Raw genomic sequence first — 24,371 nt, 5'->3', positions numbered from 1 at the left:
TCGGTTACAAACCCAAAACGAAAGTTACGTAATGGAAATCTAGGCGATAGCAATACATCGGAATGCCCTCACGGTCATTGGGATGTAAAAAAACAATGTATGCTGAGCAATGGACCTTCAACCCAGATAGCTAATAAACAAGATATGATTATTTTCCATCTGTCCAGAGATAATTTATGGAAGATGTTCTCTTTTTGTCAGTGTATCAAAAACACAACACAAAATAACAGTACTTAAATTGAATTCAACAATTTATTATTCAACATAGTTTTCAAAACATAACAAATAAAGATAAAACTTGGTAAATAAAATCAACAGCAGGTAACCTTTCTTTGGTTTTAAAAATCTTCCTAACATATCATGAATAAACAAAAGTCAAATACATCTTCAAACTTTTCATGAACAGTTTACACAATTCAAATTTTTCTCCCTCAGATATTTCATTTTGGTTTTCTTACTTGCAATGCAATAAGCTAAAAATTACACTTTGAACACTGAAAATGATTGCCAAGTGGTGTTTTGATGCATTCTGTGCACATAGTATATTTGCAAGCACAAGGTTCCATGTTACAAAATGGCTGCAATGCTTTGAAAAAAATAAATCAAAGGGTACATTATTTGGAAGAATACAATCATGGTTATATACCAACTAAACAACTCAAGAGTTGAATATTTAATTTAAACAAAATTGTGTTGCTATTAACTATTTTGATGACAGGGTGTAATTATGGCTTGTAATTACAGTTATTACTTATTATGCTACTTATATGATCAGAAAAAAGTGTCCGTGTTAAAATAAGAACACATGTGATTTTTATAATTGCATATTATTCATCACATTGTGAATTCTAAGCCTCTCATTAATCCGCATACACATGCTTGTTGATAAAAACCCCTTGCTCTTCTTAAAAACTAACTTTCATTTCTTTGAAGATTGAAGACCCTTTCTTCTCCAAAAATTTAAATAATATATAACTTAGAATGGTTTCAGATTAGGTCAAACTCAGAAAGAAAAAACAATCAGCTACAAAATGTAGCACAGTTCTTACTAAGACATATTTCATTATTTAAAACGATGAAAATCTATACTATTATCACATAAATATTACCTTGCCAAAAACAAAATTGGAATGAATGAATTAATTTATTTCTTCATTTTACAAGCATTTACAGATGAACCTGACCAACATTTTTAAAACATAATCTGAAATACTGCTACACCATATCTACGACATCTTGAACATCTTACAGATAAATATTCACTTATTCAAGGAAGAATATTCAACATGCTAATTGTGAAAGTAAATATTCATGATCACTGTCATCAAAAGAATATTGTCTGTAAATTTCTCTTCATATGATACAATTCTTCTTTTTGCTGGAATAAAGATTGGATATTATTAAGTTCAACAATGAAATAAAATGTACACTTTTTTCTTTGATAAATTAAAAAAAAAAACCAAACAAACAAAAAACAAAACAAGCATTCTGAGAGTATTGCATAGCAATAATAATAATAATAATAATAAATTCTGAGAGTATTGCATAGCAATAATAATAATAATAATAATAATAAATTCTGAGAGTATTGCATAGCAATAATAATAATAATAATAATAATAAATTCTGAGAGTATTACATAGCAATAATAATAATAATAATAATAAATTCTGAGAGTATTGCATAGCAATAATAATAATAATAATAATAATAAATTCTGAGAGTATTACATAGCAATAATAATAATAAATTCTGAGAGTATTGCATAGCAATAATAATAATAATAATAATAATAAATTCTGAGAGTATTACATAGCAATAATAATAATAATAATAATAATAATAATAATAATAAATTCTGTATTTAAAGAGCACAGTTAGTTACAATAAACTAATCTTCCCTGAGGCCCTCACATACAAATTACAATACAATCAAAAACAGATATTTACACATAGTTAATTTACAGTCAAGTAGTTCAATGTATTATTATTAACATGATAAGATATAAAGCTGTTCAAGAGGTACATGTAGTAAAAAAGGGGGCTGAGGGGGATAAAGAATCTGCATCTAGAATTAATCTTGCTGCCCTTTTTTTGGAGTTTTAAAATTCTTGTTATCCCTTCATTTTCTACATTCACCCCAAATAATACAGCAGTAGTCAATTAGGGGCAGAATATACCCATTGTAATCTCTTTTCCTTGCACTTATATCTAAACACTTCTTTATTTTAGAAAGGTATATTCTGGATGATATATTAGCATAAACTTTGTCAATTTGATTTCTCCAGTTAAGTGTGCTGTCAATTTTAACACTTATAATTTTTCACATGAAGAATTTTGTAATACTTTTGAATTCATTATTAAGTTTGGTTGATAAGTCTGAATTGATAGTTTCTGCTTTGTTCCAGTAACCAAACATTTTGTTTTATTTGCATTAATGAACATGTTATTCATTTTGCACCACTCTTCAACCCTGTATAAATCTTCTTGAACATCATTATGTATATTTTCTATGTTTTTCCCTGATTTATGAAGAGTGGTGTCATCAGCATTTAGGTCTGTTTCACAATGTTCAATGCATTAGGGAAAGTCGTTTATAAATAACACAAACAATAGAGGACCAAGTATAGAACCATGGGGAAATACATTGTCCCCTACCGGTTAAGAATTCATTGTCCTGGAACAAAATGCTAACTTGATTTATAACTTTTCATGGTGTAAAATATTTAACAAATATAAAGTCAATATCTTCATGCATGACGAAAAAAATGTGCGGAAAACTGATTATTTGAGTGAATTTTCTAAGTCCAAGGACCATAACTCTGCACAAAATCATCAGATCAGAACAAAATTTGAACTTGATCTGTAACTTGTCATGATAAAACTATATACAAATTATCAAATCAAAACCTTCAAGTATGACAAAAAAAAGTGTGGAAAACTGATTTGCCGGACTGACAGATGGACAGACAGACGGACGGAGTGCAAACCTAAAATCCCCTTCGACTTCGTCGGTAGGGGACTAAAAACAAGATGCACAATTTACATTTTGCTTTTCATTTTTCTTGTAAATCATGTTTTAATCTCTTGTATAATATGTAGGATCAGAATTTAATTCCTTCATGGATATCCTCAGGTAGTGTTCTACAACTTTGTAAAAGTTTCATCAATATCCTTCTTGTAATTTAAAAGTTGTACTAAAAATGCACATTGACAGACAGGGTGATTCATGTATATCCCCAAACTTTGTTGGCATTGGTATAAAACACAATTTACTGTTTTCATTGCCGCACTGGCATTTAAAATTTGTTTATCGATTGAAACAAATGTTGCTTCCTTTTTACAATATTGAAATTTACAACTTAAAACGTATACGAGTAAATTAAATATAACGTACAGATTCTAACAAAAGCTTCTTCTGCAATTGAGACAGGTCTTCTCTTAACTTTGATTTTAACATCATCTAAAATGCAAAACAAATTAGCATGGGATATAATTATTTTTTTAAATTGATAAGACACTTACAATTGGATTAAAAAAAAACTATTAGGAGAAATCACATGTTCACTCCTTTCACTATTTGTGAAGATAGTGGTAAAGCCAGTTTAGTATTTGGGAAACCAAACAACATTTGAAATTAAACATATTAAAGAAGATCATTCCAATCTGATGCACATATTTTATTTGTTCAAGGGCAAGAAATGCAAACAAATTGTTTTGGTTCTTTTTCATTAATATCCTACAAGGAATTTAGGCATGAGATAACTAACATATTGTTTTCCTGATAATTTCTTTTTGCAACAGGCATAATTCCTGTAAAAGTAGTTGATCAGTACAGATTTTTGAACTCTTTCACATTACTTATATATTTTTTTAAAAAACTGACTACTAATGTAGACTTGAGAGCCGTTACAGATGTATACATATTATTTTTAATTGTATTTCTTAATGTGCTGATTTTAATTGTATTTGCCACTTGAGAAAAAAAATATATATAAAACATGAAATTAAATTAAATTTCACACTTGGAAAAGAAAAGATATGAATCCTTAAATATTAATTTGTTTGGCCTATTCTGCAATGTGATATGAAAAAGCAATTTTTCCATTAGTTTTTTATTAGGTCAATGAGGACTAATTGAATACTGTTATAAGGGAGTCATAATCGGTGTATGCAAAAGTCTCCAAGCAGAATTCTTGCATTAGTCCATGTCTCAGCTGATGACCAAAAATAAGCCACAACTCCTTAGCATTAGATATTGCTTTATATCAACTCTTTATTTTAGTTGTGTTGATCATATTGACATTAAGTAACTCGAGTTGATTACAAAGAGATATATAGATTCCACCACTGCAACAAGCGTGTTACGATATTTCTCGACTCGAGACAGTTAAATTTTAATATTTAAAGCGAGAGGCTTGCCGAGCTTTTTAAATAATTAAAATTTAACTGTTGAGAGTGGAGAAATATAGTAATACACGAGTTATAGTGGTGGAATCTGTTTCTCTAATGATTTTTATCCTTCCTTTTCAAAGATTTGCAGAAAGTTGTGTTCTTTATATGTGATGTCATCAGGCATGGTCGCCTTTTTTCATGACGTCACAATAGGAAAATTCAGAAGAAACCAAGAAAATTTGATGTCATAATTAAATTTCAACAAATCATTTGCGGAGAACAGATATTTCACTAGTGAGGAGAAATATTTTTCTCACACCGATCAAGAAATGTGAAAATAGCACAAAAATTAGAGAAATCCACATCTCACTCATTACCAAACTAAAGTTATAAATCATTTGTAATATTTAGACGTTTAAACATGGTGCAAACAATACACACAAAACTGACTGTCAAGATACAACCTACATGTTGATTTGTTGACTGATTCTCTACTTCCTTCATTTCATCTTCAAGGTCTTCCTGTACTTCACATAGATTAGACAATCTGTAGAAGAAACAAGATTAAAGAAATCAATAGGTACAATACAGGTTGGTTGTTGGAAGACTGGCAAAGTGTCTAGGTTAATTGTTGAATGTTAAAAAAACATGTCATTACTTAAATATCAGGGAACTGAATTTTGATACAAAACAAAACAATAGATATAAGAAGATGTGGTATGAGTGCCAATGAGACAACTCTCCATCCAAGTCGCAATTTGTAAAAGTAAACCATTATAGGTCAAAGTACGGCCTTCAACACGGAGCCTTGACTCACACCGAACAGCAAGCTATAAAGGGCCCCAATAATGACTAGTGTAAAACCATTCAAACAGGAAAACCAACAGTCTAATCTATATAAAAACGAGAAACACTTATGAACCACATCAACAAACGACAACCACTGAACATCAGGTTCCTGACTTAGGACAGGTGCAAACAAATGCAGCAGGTTTAAACATTTTAATAGGCGCCAACCTTCACCCTACCTGAAACAATAGTGTAACATCACAACATAGAAAGACACACTATAAAATATCAATTGAAATGGCTTAACTCAATCAAAAGACATATTAACAAATACAAGTGAACATACACTGAACGAATAAATTTGATCTATGACACAATGTAAATACAAAATTAATAAAACAAGGGAGTTAGATGTTTAACAATATCAGAAAGACAACCATAACCTTGGACAAAATGCCGCCAAATAAAATAACGTACACAGGTAAATAAAAATAATTTTGTTGTAAGGTATACATGGAGTAAGGAAATAATTTTTACAAAATAAATAATTTTGTTGTTCCTAGTACGAGAACAAAAGTGAAAATTTATCTTCATACTAAACACTTATCAAAGGTGGTATATATTAAAAATAGTGAGACAAGATATAACACTGAATAAGTAAACATTAAATAACAAAAAAACATTACAAATTGTATCAACAGGTCAAATTAACACGAAAGTACGATTTGAGAGTACTCGCAGTTACTGAAAGCTAGTTAAAAGCCAAAAACAATTAATAATAAAAAATCATGCATCAGAGACTAAAATCAACTAAAACACATCCTAGGGATTTAGTGTTTTAACTTTATGGACAGTCAAAGAAGACATGACTTGTGCAATGAGTCCAAAGTTGGCACAGCCATCAATTGCTTCCACAATAGCACTAAAAGAAAAGTGAATACCTTTCTTGACATGAAGTCATGGTTTATATTTATGCTGGAAATTTATGAACTCTTACCAAAATAATTTACAACTTAGCAAGGCACAATTAAGGAACAGTAATAGCAACAACAGTGAAAATTAAATGTGATCTGCCTTGTATGCATGGCCTGTAATTATTTTGTATAATTTTGTTTTATAAACACTTTTTTTCTTATTCAAATTCAAGATCCTATTAAGTCAATTTTCATTGTTTTCAAGGTCAGTTATTTATCAACTAAAATCATGAAATTATTAAACTGAAGTTATACAGTGTATTTCTGTAATTCATATGTCAATGTTAAAACATGCAAACTATTTATCAAATTAAAAATTAAGTAACCATCAACTAAATGGTTTACTTAGTTCAGAGACTGTAAATATGAATATCAGATCTAATTCTAAATTAGCTACCATGTGGCTACAAAAATACAAGGTGATCTGCCAATGTGACGCAGTGGGTGTATTTGATCCCTAATGAAATTTTTTGCATGGAACTTTTGTTTTGGTGAAAAATGAAGTGGAAGGACTCTTAATGCTGTTTTCAGTGAAAGAAATTTGTCCGCTCTTTAAGGATGTTCGCTCCTCTTGTTTTTGAATTTTTGTCAGATATTTGGAATCCTCTGGTTTTATCCATGTAATGCCATTAACAAAAATTTCCCGCTAACCTCTACTTTTCTTTTCATAATTTTATTACAGATAGTTTAACCCTTTCGCCGATGAATCCCGGTTTACCGGGATTCAAGCTTCAGACAGCTGACGATGAGTCCCGGTTTACCGGGATTGGAATACCTCCTTTATATTTCCCGCTGAAAACCATTGCGAACACGAGTTATCTTTCTTTGTTTAATGCTCGGATGAAAGTGTAAACATGGAGCTTCCGTTTGTTGAAAACCGGGTCAAAATCAAATGAAATTTACGGATTTTACTGAAATTTGAAATAAGGGAAAAATTTTTTGAAAGAAGAATTGAAGCCAGTTTGGAATCCTTTTTGACATAAAATACCGTGATATGTACAAAACACTTGGAATGGACATCGTTCAGTGTAAGGAATGATTACAACGTTGTTAAAATTTTCAAACTTATGCCGTTTTGGGTTAAAAATTTATGATTTTGGGTCAAAAAGTCGAATTTCGTTAATTTTATCTATTTTAATGCCGAAAAATAGCAAATTTGATTTTTTCTGACAAAAAAATTTATCAAAACATAAACAAAACTTGTGTCCATGGGGTAAGTGAATAAAATAAAGACATAAATAACTACAGACAAGTTTTTATTGATATTTAATATGAAGATATCCCCTTGTGTCACAATAGCTAGGGAAGCCATAGTTTTCCTAGTTTTTGAAAGGTAAAAGGTGTCAATGCTAAATGTATGATAATTCTAGAGAGAATCATTTCCTGCCAAATTTTAAATGGCTTATATCTAGAAAAACAAGGACACAGACCCTTCATTTTTTTCTGCTATTTCAGTTCCACTATTGGAATACTAGCAATTTATTACAGCCTTCTAAAAATCTTGTTATTTTGAAACAGAGTAGCGAACTATCCATACCTGCCAACCCTCCCATTTTGAGCAGGAGACACCCACTCAAACAGCGAAATTCCAGAAATCTCCCCCTTGCCGGTCCGCACATCATGTTCAATCAAATTTTCTGTTTCTTCTGGTGGTCTGTACGACGTTTGAAAGTATGCTTATTGTGGGTCTCACAACAAAATGAAAATATGGAATGTTATGAGTTATGAGACTCAGAGGTATTGAAAAAGGAAAAAAAAAAAAAAAAAAAAAACACACCTTGTATAGATTATTACCATGAATTGAAGAAATAAAGTATATCTTTTAACTCTTATTTGTGTTTTGTAGATGAATAAATAAACAAGTCATATATTTAACTTGAAAATGTCGTTCACGCAAAATCTCCCCCTCAGCTGTCATAGCTGAGAGGGAGATCTCCCTCTTTGAAGGTTTCAGAGGTTGGCAGGTATGACTATCTCAAGCTAGAAAATTCTTTTTATGCTAAGGTGGCAGTTTCTAACAATTAAAATTTACTCCTAGTAACAATTTTTTAACCTATATAGTCAATACTTCCTGACTTTGAATAATTTATCAATACAATCTAATTGCGCCATATTTTGTAGATAAAGCTAATCAAGCACATTTATATTGCAGGTGTGCTTGTCCAATTAGCCTTATATCAGGCTTTGTATAAAAAAGGGGGGAATGGTCACCTTCTAGTACAATTCTAATAAAGAGCTGTGCCATGAGCACATAATACGCCCGTCGCTTTTTCAAAGAATAAAGTTCCACAAGAAATTTATAAAAAACTAAAGGGAGGTTATTCTAATAGATATAAAACCGCCACCAAAGTTTAATGAAAACTGTTCAAAGCACTTTTGAGTAACTTGAAAATCCCCCCTTTTTTATGAATAAAATCCCATAACTCGGAAACGTAAAACCTAAAATTTATAAAAATCGAAAGGGAGCTTACATCAATAGATACAAACAATTCACTGAAGTTTCACAAAAACCGCTCAAAGCATTTTTGAGTTATTGTTGAATAAAACCCCATATCTCGGAAACGTCAAATCTAAAAGTTATAAAAATCGAAAGGGAGCTCACGTCAATAGATATAAACAATTCACCAAAGTTTCATGCATTGGTTGAAGTGTTTTTGAGTTATTGTCCGACATGTTGACGATGGACGGACAGCGGTATACCATAATACGTCCCGTAAACGGGCATATAAAAATCTTAAAATTGCTTATCTATAAAAACCTATATAACATTCAAAAGATAAAGTATTTATCCTAACGGGACACTGAAAACATTAGTTTAGTTATTCTATCATCAGACACAATGACACAAAGTCTTGGATGCACCACATTTGCCAACAGCATTGAATAGCCTGATGTGCTTCCAAATTAAAAGTATTACCACCAATAGTCTTACAATTACTTAACAGGAAAAATCTTTTGCAATCAACACAATGATATTGTCATTTAGTACTACATCTGGATTCCCAAATGCAAAATGTATCCAAGTGATTGAATCTGTATAGGAACATGAATAGTTTTCATCAATGTCTGGAAGCATGTTTCAATGGATATTTATTTTTGAATTTTAATTAAATTTTTTACCTTTTTTAAGGACTTCTCTAAACTCGGAAAGAACAAAAGAAATGCCCAACTTTCTTTTGTTTTCCTGGAAGCATAGAAACCCTGACACTTTTAAGGTATTATTCTAAAGAGAACTAATATTACCATCATAAAACAATCGATTACAAGTTTTAGATATCCAAGATCACAACTTCAGAAATCTAATTGCTACAGCAGTAAAAATTAAACTTGATGTGCATTCCATGGTAGCAGCAACATTTGAAACTTTATGTGACCATCCAGTAACCATCATGAAACATTTTGAGACAATGTAAGGACTTAATTGGGCAAAACTAGCATGTAGGGAACAGATGTTGCAGCATTGGAAATCAAAATACAGCTGCATTTCATAGGAAGTAGTACCAATGCAGGTTCCTTCACTAAGTAAAAATAAGTTATCACCATGAAACTTTTTTCAAAGGAATAAAGAGACAAGAGTAACTGTATGCTCCAACAAATATTTCATGGTACATAAAAGTTTATTAATATTTCTATTAATGAAGTATCCAGCTTAATAAGATTATAACTGAACCCCAAACTACTTGTGTATGCATATAAATACACATAATTTAAAATATTTTCCCAGCTGGTTAATATCTAGAGAAAATTTCACTTACACATCGTTGTATTTATTTAGCTGAAACATGTTTTAAAGGTTCAAAATATGTAAAATTTGGTAATATAAGGTTAATATGAAATACCTTTTCTCTTGTTCTGTTCTAAACTGTTGAAGATGCTTCATTTGTTGTTTGAACAATGTCTGAAATGGGTCATTCTTATAAAAATCAAATATCTCTCTTACATGTAAAATTATGATACATCAATATTCACAAATTAATAAAAAAAAAAAATGTTAAAACTAGGGCTGTCTGCATAGCAAGCATTATAGTTGCTGCTGTGAAATTCAGAATTGAGACTGACATTTTGAGATATTTGGCTTTCAGGAAAATGGCTCAAGGGTCAAGGTCAGAGTTACCTGACACATCCCGATCCAAAAAGTTATGCACCATAAACAAATCAGACAATGTTTTAGTATCACAGGGATCAAAGGTCAAAGGTTAGGTCAAAGTGACCTTAATCTGGTATATGACACACACATAGCCCAAGATGCAACTGCATACCAAGTTTGGTTATCCTAAGATTTACGGTAAAGTTATGAACAGTATTCAAATGTCCCCCGCCAATTCACATACATATCTTATCTGTCCAAGGGTGATAACTCCCAATATATTTTTTTTTATTCTTTAAACTTTTTCATTCTACAAGAAATGTAGGCTTGAGATTGCTGTCAAATTTCTATTTCCAAGTTAAATAACTCCTGCAAAAATAGATGATCAGCTTTTTTTAAGGTAGTTATGCCCCTTGGAAATTTAAACTATATGGAAATTTGAATGTAAGCTTCTCCAGCATACATTTCTAGTCAGATTTTTGTCCCACCTGTACCTTTGAGGAATAGTTGATTATTTTCAAGGGAAGGAAAACCATTGAGATATAACTAAAGACAACCACTGATGACTGACTTTGGATAGAGGTACACTTATGGTTAGTCTGAATAATTATGACGTCTTGAAAGGCTATTCTAAATTTTTTCTGTGACGCCTTCCTACAACGTCATAAGGCTGCAGCCATTTTTTCTGTCTAGACTTTGAGAGAGAATTTTCGGCGGAACTTTGAGACCAAATTTGGCTTGAAATCTTCATTGACGGCTAGAAATTTTTGCATAGATACAAAGTCTTATTTTTGTGTGTTTGTTGGTGCAAAAATTTCCAGAAATATCCAAAAGTATTGATGAAATAAGTTACGATTCCATTTGAGGTGTGCAATGATCTACTTTGATTTCAAAATGGATTCCCTGGTTTTCCAAGATTCTTCACTTCCGGAGAGTATAAAATACCAAACTGCATAAAATTTTATGGCCTCGAATTTCTGGAACGTTTGATTTGTATTATCCGGAAATTCAGGTGTGCCTAGTTTTACCGAATTTGATATTTTGTACTCACCGGATGTGAAGAATCTTGGAAATCGGGGAATCCATTTTGAAATCAAAGTAGATCATTGCACACCTCAAATGGAATTTTCAACTTATTTTATCATTACTTTTGGATATTTCTGGAAATATTTTGAACCAAAAAGCACACAAAAGGTTAGACTTTGTATCTATGCAAAAATTTCTAGCTGTCAATGAAGATTTCAAGTCAAAATTGGGTCTAAAAGTTCCTCTGAAAATTCTCTCTCAAAAGTCCAGATGGAAAAAATGGCTTCAGTGTTATGTCGAAGGAAGGCATCACAGAAATAAACAGCTGCGCCATGAGCACATGATACACCCGTCGTCTTGTGTGTGAATTTTTATGCAATCAGCATCAATAGTTTCTGACATACGGCGTGACATGCGAAAACCCCCCCCTTTTTTTTTTACAAAAAACTCAATATCTATAAAAAAAATTTTTGAATCAAAACCAAAAAGTATACAGATCTTTAGATTAATATAACTAAGAAGTGTGTAAAATTTTAAGCAATAATCATAAATCGTTTTTGAGATACGGCGCGACATGTGAAAACACCCCTTTAAAAAAAAAAAATCAATATCTCAAAAATAAAATTTTGAATCAAAACGAAAAAGTATACAGATCTTTAGATTAATATAACTAAGAAGTGTGTAAAATTTTAAGCAATAATCATAAATCATTTTTGAGATATGGTGCGACATGTGAAAAAACCCTCCCCCTTTTTTTACAAAATACTCAATAACTCAAAAATAAAAATTTTGAATCATCACCAAAAAGTATACAGATCTTAAGGTTAATATAACTAAGAAGTGTGTAAAGTTTTAAGCAAAAATCATAAACTGTTTTTGAGATACGGCGCGACATGTGAAAAACCCCTCCCCCTTTTTAACAAAATACTCAATAACTCAAAAATAAAATTTTGAATCATCACCAAAAAGTATACAGATCTTAAGATTAATATAACTAAGAAGTGTGTAAAGTTTTAAGCAATAATCATAAATTGTTTTTGAGCTACGGCGCGACATGTGAAAAAAAACACACACCTGTTTTAGTTACTAAGTCCTGTAACTCAAAAAGTTTTAATCTTATTTTCACCAAAAAGTATACAGATCGTTTGACCATCATAAGAAACAACTATTTTAAGTTTCATGAAATTTGGATAAGTCATTCTCAAGTTACGGTGCGACATGTTTACACCGGACAAACAGACGGACAGACAGACGGACATTTGTATAACATAATACGTCCCGTCAAAAATTTGACGGGCGTATAAAAATTAGAATAGCCTTTCAAGCCATCATAATTAATTGGACTAACTTTTGGTTGGATGCAAGGATGGATAGAATCTAAAGTGAACAGCTTTTTTCTTACCAAAGCATTGTCCTCTGCTTCCTTTAAGCAAGCTACATCTTTTTCCAGTGCCATGAGCTCCTTCATCATGTTACCCTGATATTTATTCAAAATGAATGACCTAAACAAATAAAATTATAATTAAACAAAAAAACCCATATTAAGCATCAAAATATTACATGAATTACTAAATGGACAAGGTTATTGCAATAATACCTTCACTTTTGGAATGAGGGTATTATTTTAGTCAATAAATTTTTTGTGTGCATTTAAATACTTGTTGACACCCCCATTTTATATTATTTATTCAAATTAGGAATCCTTGTACAGGAGTAAACAAAAGCCTGTCAAGTCAATTGGAAAAGGGGGGTTACTTGTCATATAAGTAAAATCTTTTAAAAATGCATAAATGTCACATTGCCTTGCCAATTGTGCTGGTTAAAATTTAGACAAGAAGGGCAAGATAAAAATATTTTATCAATCATGAATTCGATAATACCTTTTCCTTTGCTGCATTATCCAAGCTGTATTCATTTGCTTTTGTGTTGACTTCAAAACAGATTTTGTAAGCAAATCCAATTGATGTCTTTTTTCCTGTCAAAGAAAGAATACAGTTAAATTACAATCTTTGTATGAATGAGAAGAAGAGATGAGGTGTATATGTCAATGAAACAGTAATACTGCACAACCAAAAGACTTAAAGTCAACATGTCAGACTTGTGTATAAAGAGCCTGTAAATTACAGTCCTGGACTAATGCAACCGCAGATGTTAAAATTTTATAATCAAAAAGGAGCTTATTCTCAAGAAAACCTAACCTTAAGTAAACTTTGAAAAGATTAGTTATGGCAATCTCTAATTATCACAAGATATCATTGGACCAACAGATAGACAATAGTATACCATAATACATCGGGACTGGGTTGCTCATAACTATGGCTAAATTAAGCCATTGGTTAGCTTATCCAATGGATAATTATCTTATCCAGTGGCCTACTATCCGTTGGCTATTTTTCAATTGCTCAAAAGCAACATTGAAGTGTGGTTAGTTGGCCACTGGTTAAGGTAACTTAACCAGTGGTTAACAGCTACTTTCAACTCATCCCAAGTAAATAATTCCCAAGTTATTTACACAAATCAAAAATAAACCTTAAATATTACATAACCGGTCCGTGCAACTAAAGATTTCAACTGCGAGTGTTTCACAATAGGGTTCCTAACCATAGGTACAAGAGGAGATTTTATTTAATGTAAACATATACTGAATACACTATAAAGTTAGTGTATTATGGCTATATATATTTTACTAAAGAAAATCTCATCTTGTACCTCATAACCTGTAACGGAAACTTTCAAAGAAAAAAAGGGTGCTCTCTAACACAACCGCGTTTATGTCTAAAAAAAGAAACTCTAAACCCGGAAAAAACTTATCATCACAGATTATGTTCAGCTCAGCATTAAATCGTATGTTGATCATCAGTCATTTTTTGGTATGGTGAATTTTTTTTGGAGGGGGGGGGGGGGGGGGGGGGGGTTCCTGATCCCGAAATCCCAGTCTTAAAAACATGGAATCCCGAGGTCCCGAATTTAAAGAAATTTAAATCCTGACATCCCGAAATTCGAAAAAAAAATTCTCGGATCCCGAAAGGATCAATCTCGAAATCCTGATCTTTAAAACACCCGATCCCAGAGTCCCGATAAAGGTCCTACCCCCCTCTTTCAAGATGTCATAATTATTTGGAAGGCGTCACAGAAAAAAAATGAAATAGCCTTTCAAGACGTCATAACTATTTGGACTAAATGTAATATAAAAAGGGGACTACTGGCTAGAAAACGTTAATTCATATTGGGACATGATACTGGCACACATAAAGGTAATTTATATGTGGTTATGTTCCGGACAATATGAGTACTAGGACCACAAGGACATATATTCGTTTGGTTATCAACAGTCTGTATATATGAGGATTTAGACCAAATACGTATTATGAAATAAATTCGAATTTTCTTCTCAGGAACACACTGTTCTCGTTCTCCGAGCCAAAATTTGCACAAGTTTACTGACTGAAATCCTTTATATTTAACGTATTGTCCAAGTCTTGGTTCATCTGTTGGTAATAGGTGAAACCCCAAGTATTTGGGGGGATTGTTTTTTTAGCAGTTACCCGGGATGTTTAGATAAGCTCGAAAGAAAATAAATCCTCTAATTTTTATTTATTTTTGCAAATAAAAAAGAGGGACAGCATGTAGTAACTGCGGTTAAATAAATATAAGATAATATGAATATGAATATGAACATTTCATAACTAAAACTACCTTGATTTGACTTCATATTGAATTCACTGAAAATAATATTTAGCAAAAATTAAAGGGAGACATAGGAAGTTAAAAAATCGGCTCAGCATGTCAGTATAGAACAAAGCAGGGTTAAAAAAATTGAAAATGGAAATGGGGAGTGTGTCAAAGAGACAACAACCCGACCAAAGATCAGAAAACAGCTGAAGTTTACCATGGGTCTTCAATACAGCGAGAAAATCCCGCACCTGGAGGCATGCTTCAGCTGGCCCCTAAACAAAAATATGTACTAGTTCAGTGTTAATGGACGTCATACTAAACTCCGAATTATATAAAAGAAACTAATATTAAAAATCATACAAGACTAACAAAGGACAGAGGCTCCTGACTTGGGACAGGCGCAAAAATGCGGCTGGGTTAAACACGTTATTTGAGATCTCAACCCTCCCCCTATACCTCTAGCCAATGTAGAAAAAACAAATGCACAGCAATACGCACAGTAAAACACAGTTTAAAAGAAGTCTGAGTCCGATGTCAGAATAGGTAACAAAAGAAACTAAACAAAATGACAATGATACATAAATTAACAAAGGACTACTAGCAGCTACTGACATGCCAGCTCCAGACCTTAATTAAACTGATTGAAAGATTATGTCTTCATCATCTGAATATCAAGCACAATCCCTCCCGTTAGGGGTTTAGTATCATACCATCATAAAATATATGAGAACATAACCCGTATCATGCCAACAACTGGTTTTAGAATAAATGTGTTTATTTCCGATGCAAAGACCCTATAAGTGAATCAATATTAAAGACAAAATATGCCACCTTTAATGACCTGACAACAGTATCGTAACTATATCCCTTTAAAGTCTGTTTAAAAGTTTTGTTAGCTTTTTGTTAATATATTCATATAATTTAATTTTGGATGTAACGCGTCTTCTGATTGGCTGACGTTGTTTTGTTTATATAGCTCATAGACATAATTTTGTCATGTGACCGTGACGTCATCAACGTTTTTTCATGGTTTACTCCGGTTTAAAATGGAATTTAGAATTAAATTATAAGAAATGACTGTAATATTTTTCTGTCTATTCGAAATAACATAAAAAATGTGGTGCACACTTTAAAATAACACGGGTTATTCAGTGTGCACCACATTTTTGATGTTATTTCTTCATAGACAGAAAAATATTACAGTCATTCCTTAAATTAATTAATAAGATGTTCCGATGTCATATGGTATTTTGAACCCTATGGTAAATTGACCCCGGGGTCAAAATACCGTTATGGTAAATTGACCCCCCCCCCCCTGTATGGAAAATTGACCCCCCATGGTAAATTGAACTGTTTTTTCATTCTAGATGATAATTAGAACATTATACATTATTCTAAAGCTTATCATAGATTAAAAATCATTCATACAAGAAGGGGAGGTCAATTTTCCATAATTTGTTAAAAGAAATATCTTTGCTTGGTATAAGTGCTCTGAAGTATTTACCAACAAAATTTCATTCAAAAATACTTATTGAAGCATTATAGCTAGACCATGTATCTTGAATGCTTTAACAAGAAATGATTGTAACAGGATGCTGTTACGAAGTCTCCCAAACGAAGCTCCCATAATTCGTAATTCCCAGGGTCGCCTGACATTGGGCAACGTCCAGTGAAAATTGGTTTGGTCCAGTAAAGTTATATGCATTAGTGATGCCTGGGGACTAACCTTGTATATCATTCAAATCATCTTGGCATGACAAACCAGAATATATATGGTTTAAGGGTGGGGATCTTGATCACTTAGAAGATATTAGAATTTTCTTAAATGGCAGGGGGTGGGTATGACCCCTGGGGACTAACCCTGTATTTCATTTGATGTGCTTTATCATGGCAAACCAGAATATATATGGTTTAGGGGTGGGGAATTCGACCATTTACAAGATATTAGAACTTTCTCAAATGGCAGGGGGTCGGGATGACCCCTGGGGACTAACCCTGTATATCATTCAAACCATCTTAGCATGACAAACCAGAATATATATGGTTTAGGGGTGGGGATCTTGACCACTTACAAGATATTAGAACTTTCTTAAATGGCAGGGGGTGGGGGTGACCCCTGGGGACTAACCCTGTATTTCATTTGATGTGCTTTATCATGACAAACCAGAATATATATGGTTTAGGGGTGGGGATCTCGACCATTTACAAGATATTAGAACTTTCTCAAATGGCAGGGGGTCGGGATGACCCCTGGGGACTAATCCTGTATATCATATATGTTAAAATACCATGGCTAAGTGAAATTGTTGAATCATCTTTCCTTCATGCTCTTTCATACCAACTACTTATTTAATAATTAAATATCTTTAAACACTTTATTATAGATTGAAATTCAGACATCTTAAAAGGGGAGGGTCAATTTCCCTTAGTAGAAGGGCAACTAGTGCTGTAAAGTCTTTACCAAAATAATTTTCATTAACTTTCATTCTAACTTCTTTACATAGTCATAATACATGGTATTTTGACCCCCCTGCCATGGTATATTGAACCCCCCTTTTAAACCTCCAATTTCAAAATTCTAGCTATTATAACTCCTTTACATAGTAATAATACTCCAATAAGTAGTTTGTATATATTTAACATGCTTGAAAAGATGTTTTGAAAATTTTACTTCGCCATGGTATTTTGACCCCCCTGCCATGGTATATTGAACCCCCTACTATAGACTTCTAACTTCAAAAATTCTAGCTATTCTAGCTCCTTTACATAGTTATAATACTCCAATAAGTAGTTTGTATGTATTTAACATGCTGGAAAAGATGCTTTGAAAATTTTTCTTAGCCATGGTATATTGAACCCCCTACTATAGACCTCCAATTTAAAAAAAAATCCTAGCCAACAAATTGTAAATTAGATAATCTGCAATACTATTTATCTAAAACAGGGGGGTTCAATTTTCCATGGTGGGGTTCAAAATACCATATGGGAAAAATGCCCCCGGGGTCAAAATACCATGCGGTATAATGACCTCGGGGTCAATTTTCCATATGGTATTTTGACCCCGGGTTCACTTTTAAGGGGGTTCAAAATACCATATGACACCGACAATACAATTAACGTAAATGCATAGTGGCACATGCTGCGTTAACTATAAAAGTAGCTCATTAATCGGGTCTTCCAATCTCCTAAATAAGGTATGGTTAGATTCAGCATATCAAAGAATCCAATATACTCATTATATGTTGAAATGAACAAAGTTTAATTTTAGATCTTTCGACCTTAATGTGGACTAGTTTAAAATTTAAAATCCAAATACACGGTTAGATTCGGTATTTCATATAACCCCAGTGAATTAATTTTTTGATGAAATCATAATAGTTTAATTTTGAATCCTTTTTGGATCCTTTGGACCCCAATGTGGACCAATAAAAAAACGGAGCCCAAAATACAAAATTTAAATACACGGTTAGAACCCTGGTAATTCAATTTTAGATGAAATCAAATAAAGTTTAATTTGGGATCCTTTGGTCCTCAATGTGGACCGATTGAAAAACGAGGCCAAAAACCAAAATTTAAATACACGGTTAAATTCGGCATATTAAAGAAAAAAAATAAATTCAAGACTTTGAATTAAATCCCGTTGAAATTGGTAAAGAAATAAGCAATTTATACAAAGTATTAGTAAGTATTGACCTGTTTTTTTGGTCTCTTATTCCTAACGGTTAGGGCCATAATCCCCAAAATCAATCCCATCCTTACTTTTATTATATGGAACGCTGTGGTACAATTTCATAGAGATCATTAGACTTACACTCAATTCATTGTCTTGAAACCTGAAAATCATTGTTTTTTTATGCCCCTTATTCCTACAAAAATAAGGAGATGTGGTATGATTGCCAAAGAGACAACTATCCAACTAAGTTCAAATGAAGTGGATGTAAGCAATTATAGGCAACCATACGACCTTCAAAAAACGTGAAAAACCAATACCGTGTGGTCGGCTACAAGAAAAAACGGTCATATGAAAAATACGGAATAATATATTAAGTCAATAATCGGCAAAAACAAAACACTTTTATGTAATAAATCCTGTGTCTTATGGCGTGTTTACCAAACATTGAACAATTTTTTATTTGAAAGATTATTTTTGGTCAAAAGTTACCAAAGTTGTAGTTCTGCAAGATCACATTTTACAGGGACTTCTCTTCACCTTCCTCAAGTTTCATTTAAATCTTGCTATAACTTTATATGCTGTGCTGTATGTATAGATATGCAGCCAAGTCATATCGGAATGGAAACGTTAAATCTAAATGCCTCATGCAGGCGAATGTCACTATATCTGCACGTTAAAGAATCATTGAAATATCTCCTTGTGGTCTGAGTGATCCGTAGCCTGTTGCAAGGCAAAATTTCTGCCCTATTCTTTCAAAAGAGGCAGTTTATATTTGTGCTAACAATTCTTGAAGAATTGGTATATTTTGTTTTTGTCCCGAATATGCATGAAATACTGCAATTACATGTGTATTCAACAGGAATCATTCTTTAAAAACGTTCTTTTATGCATAGATGTACAAGAGATATATAATACAATTTCATTGTATTTCAGGCATAAACGCAATTATGACCAGCATGATGTTGTTAGAAAACATTTATTTAGTCTCAGATGCATGATTTTTTATATTAGTTGTTATTGGCTTTGAACTAGATGTTAGTAACTGCGAGTACTCTAAGATCTGTATCAAAGTTAGTGTCTTCTTGTTGTTGGGATGTACAAGTTCCCGGTCATGTCCACGTGTTTTTGTTATATGTATTTCTATTTGTATCCATCTGATAAGCCTTTTTCAACTGATTTTTATAGTTCGTTCTTATGTTGTACTGTAACATCACTGTCCAAGGTTAGGTTCCCGCTTACATGTTTAACCCCGCCACATTCTGTATGTATGTGCCTGTCCCAAGCCAGGAGCCTGTAATTCAGTGGTTGTCGTTTGTTGCTGTGTTACATATTTGTTTTTCGTTCATCCTTTTGTACATTAATTAGGCCGTTAGTTTTCTAGTTTGAATTGTTTTACATTTAATATTTCGGGGCCTTATATAGCTGACTATGCGGTATGGGCTTTGCTCATTGTTGAAGGTCGTATGGTGACATATAGCTGTTAATTTCTTTGTCATTTGGTCTCTTGTGGAGAGTGTATACCACATCTTTTTTATATTCACTTATACTTGTATATTATGGGAAATATACATTGGCTCCCTTTCATCCAACTAAAAGTAAATTATAGCAATAACTTTTAAAACTGTTGTCAGTACATCTGTTTTAATGGGGGAAATATACAAGAGCAATAGCGAAATTAATATTAGTTTGAGATGCTACTACTACTAGTATAACATAGAGGGGATTAAGGGCTGCCTTGATAAATAATCTGGGAATGATTGAAAATTTAAAAAAAGTGTCAAACACAAAATTAAAGTCACCTAAAGGAAATTTGAAAATTGAATAAAAAAAATATTTAATAGGATTTGAACATTTTTGTAATTATTACATATTTGGTATCAAAACACATACTAAATTGAAAATAAGTATTATAAATTAAGTATAAACAAAATCAACAATGGCAAAGTGAAATATCATAGTTTTTTAGAACCTAGAATTATAGTTTTTTTTTAAATCTAAACATTAGAACAAAATAGGTATTGGGTACAGAGTTGAAGCATTTATTTTATACCTCACAGTAATGCAAACCTGATAGAACGCATGGCAACGTGTAATTATATTGAAACTATGGATTCATAATATGTACAACTCTAGATCTACCACTGGTACCTGTTGATTAAATGCGTGCAAATGTAATGAACCACTACCACTATATGTTGATAAAGTATTGTTTTCTTAATTTCTGGACTGGTAATCGCAATGTGCAATTAAAGAACAGCGTCCATGGAAGCCGGGCCATCATCGGCTTTCAATGTCAATGAGGATGACACAGATTTATAAATTGACATGTATAGCGTATATGTATTATAAGTTGTTGACTTCACAATTACCATATAAAACGCCACAAGTGAGTGTTTACTGTGTATGACATACAATCGAAGTAAAGTGAAGAATTTTTTAAGGGGAGGGGGGTTGAAAATTTACACCAAGATCAAATTTTCATGGGGTTCAAAATACCATACATGACAGATATAAAGGTGGACGAGTTATAAACAATGAAATTATCTGAAATTTCAAAATATGAATTTAAAAAAACCCATTGTAAATCAATCTCAATGCCGTTTTTAACCAATGGCTCAAACTTAACCAGCAAAAAAGTACCGGTTAAATTTATCCAGCGCATAGCACGTTTTATCCACTGGATAATTTTGAGCAATAGAAATAATTGGTAGGTTTAAAGTTAACCAGTGGATAAGCAGTTTAACCACTGGCTAACACTATCCAACATTTTGAGCAACCCAATCCTGGTCTCTAATGAATGTGAAAAAAAAGGTAAATCCAACTCTTAAAGAAATGCCTTCTGATGATACACATTGGAACAACTATACAAGTACATGTTATGAAAATGAAGTACTTACACCGATATGTCTCTGAACATCTATGCCAAAAGCTTTGAGTAAAGTTGAGACCTCTGTTGTAGGATCTACATCAGACAGTATCTCACTACTTCTGTCTGATACTATATCATTTGAATAAATTTGTTCTTCCACCATATATTTCTGCTCTGGAAAAATGAAAAGACCCACATGACTAAGTATCTAAATTTGACATTTATTAAAATCATTAATAAATAAAGATGCAATTGGTTACATTTAGTTTCTATATAAGGTGGAATATAGTGTACATACAATTCTGTCCTATACTCCGTTCACTAAGGATGATAGACTAGTGTACAAATGACATTTGATAATTAAAGAATTTTGACGACTTCACATGCATCTATAGATAAGATCAGATAACGTTGTCATTATTTTTTTTAATAAAAAAAAAATATTTTTGTGAAAAAATTATGTGTAGGCACATGCCTAAAGTGCCTAACTACAGCTACGCCCTGATCCTGTAATAATCAGTATCTCATTCTGTTGCCGTACAAAATTAGCCTTCAGAAACACCGTCCATTGGAATGTAAAATTGTTGGAAAGCACCTTCTACTCCGCTTTAAAAAGTAAAAGTTTAATTTTGCTCCCGCTCTCTTTGACAAAACTAGATATCATTGAGATGGGAGCCATCTCTGTGGGCCCGGCTGTGAATAATGTGTGGTAAAAAAATTTTTGTCTTTATCGTTGGACATGGGGTTGTCAAATGAAACCAAAGTTTTTGACCTTGACCTTTGACCTAGGAAGTTGTACATAAATTATGACACACCCTCTGGTGTTGGTTTATATACATGCTTTGAAATCATAACAGTTCTCAAGATATAGAGCGGACACGATCTTTACCATAGAACATGGGGTTGTCAACTAAAACCAAAGTTTTTGACCTTGACCTTTGACCTAGGAAGTTGAACATACATTATGACACACCTTCTGGTGTTGGTTAATATACATGTCAAGTATAAACTTTGAAATCATAACGGTTCTCAAGATATAGAGCGGACAAGATCTTTACCATAGGACATGGGGTTGTCAACTAAAACCAAAGTTCTTGACCTTTGACCTAGGATGTTGAACATACATTATGACACACCCTCTGGTGTTGGTTAATATACATGTCAAGTATAAACTTTGAAATCATAATGGTTCTCTAGATATAGAGTGGACACGATTTGTTACGAACGGACTGATCACTATAGGGCGGCCGCCATTCGGCAGGGCCCTAATTATTGAACAAAGAAAAACTGAAAATAAAAGATGACACTGACTAGCTTCTAGACTATTGCACTATATTACAGTAGACTATCGATTCAGAAGAGTTGGTTTTTTTTCTTGTCACTTTTAGAAGTTTGCCCCAGCACACTTTTCAGTCTACTCCTTTGCCACTATAGTCAGGGTTCGACACTAACGCTAGTCCGCTAGCCCGAGGCTAGTAAAAATTAGGAAGGACTAGTAAAGTTTTCATCACAGTAGTCCGACAGGCTAGTAAAAATTTTGTTTAAAACTAGGAATTTCACAAAATTTTAATTGTCAACAAATCCCAGATTTTTTGCTGACCTTTGCGGTCTTTATTGTACAGTTTATTCTTGTATATTTTGATTGTCAGACATTTTTTAACATGAAAGGTACTTTTTGGGGAGGGGAAAGAAACGGAAACAATGATGGTACTTAATACATTGAAAACCACGTGTGTTACAAACGCCGTGATGATTCTAATCAGAAACCTGGATCTCAAAAGTGCTTTCATTATATCAAAATAATAACATGAATACGAAATTTACATACATTACTACCGATACCATCACTGTTCGGGGAAAATGTACAACTTATTGGGAGGAATTTTAAGCCATTTTTTAGTAAATGGGAATTTTCTCTAGGGGAAAAAGCTGTATTTTGAATGTAATTTGAGGCAAACAATATCATTGAATTATTGTCATAAAACAAAATTATAGGTCTCTGCAAGGATTTGTATACTATACAATTCCTTGGTCTCTGGTAAAACATACAGATTTTTAGGAATAAAATCTTTTCCTGCAAAAAAAAAAAATAAACTGAAACAACAAGGGAAAAGAAGGAGTCCATGAAGAATTATGACAAAAAACAGCAAGGGCAAACCTTTCCTCTTTTGTGGGTGTATTTTTAAATCCCTAACTTATCCATCTTCATTAAAGACACTAGTAATAATGATAAGTAAAATGAGGATGATGATGAAGTAATGATCGAAAGGGGTCTTCAAAATAATTCGAACACATTCTTAATATAGATGATTAAAATATGATTTTTTTTCTTTTTTTTGTTATTTTTTATTAGCAAACCAGTGAAATTTCATGTAACAAAACGTGTTCAAAACCCTCTGGAAATGCTCCAGAACACAGGATTTAGCTTCATTTGTATCAAAATTTTCTGGGGGGGGCATGCCCCAGACCCTCCTAGATAGGGTCGTGCCGGTGGCACGACCGTCCAAGTGCCAAAGCTTGGAGGACTAGTGAATTGACAAGAGAACTAGTAGAATAATAATTTCATTAATTAATAGTGCATACATTTAGTTAGTGTCAAACCCTGGTAGTGTTGAGGGACAGACAGACTTCAGTATACCATAATACGTACCGACTAAACAGTAGAATAAAAAAGCCATTTGTGACGCTCAATCCCTATTTTTGATGAGTACGTTATATTGGAATCCGTGAAATGGGACTTTCTAATCTACCGCTTTTTGCCGAGCTGGAAACCTCGTCATAGAGCTTTTATGTCACAATCAAGTTACATTAGCTAATGCGCACAAACAATAGGCTGTTTGATCTTTAATCGGTTAAGACAAAACTAAGTTTTGAAAAATGAAA

General features: G+C 32.6%; 1 protein-coding gene across 1 annotated transcript in view; it reads right to left on the bottom strand.

The window, feature by feature from the left end:
• Window positions 1-224: 224 nt before the first annotated feature.
• The window catches only part of LOC127714005 (synaptonemal complex protein 3-like), a 50,329-nt gene continuing 26,182 nt past the window's right edge, over window positions 225-24,371 (bottom strand). The window contains exons 11-17 of the mRNA XM_052219957.1: window positions 21,517-21,662; window positions 13,152-13,246; window positions 12,674-12,773; window positions 9,998-10,056; window positions 4,864-4,942; window positions 3,398-3,463; window positions 225-1,378 (exon numbers count right to left, since the gene is read on the bottom strand). Of these exons, the coding sequence (XP_052075917.1) occupies window positions 1,325-1,378; window positions 3,398-3,463; window positions 4,864-4,942; window positions 9,998-10,056; window positions 12,674-12,773; window positions 13,152-13,246; window positions 21,517-21,662 (599 nt within the window). The 3' untranslated portion in view covers window positions 225-1,324. The remainder of the gene's footprint in view (window positions 1,379-3,397; window positions 3,464-4,863; window positions 4,943-9,997; window positions 10,057-12,673; window positions 12,774-13,151; window positions 13,247-21,516; window positions 21,663-24,371) is intronic.

This window comes from Mytilus californianus, unplaced genomic scaffold (assembly GCF_021869535.1).
Source record: "Mytilus californianus isolate M0D057914Y unplaced genomic scaffold, xbMytCali1.0.p SCAF_1, whole genome shotgun sequence".
Lineage (NCBI taxonomy): Eukaryota > Metazoa > Mollusca > Bivalvia > Mytilida > Mytilidae > Mytilus > Mytilus californianus.
The sequence above is the reverse complement of the archived record's forward strand: the minus strand, read 5'-3'. Positions and strand labels throughout refer to the sequence as shown.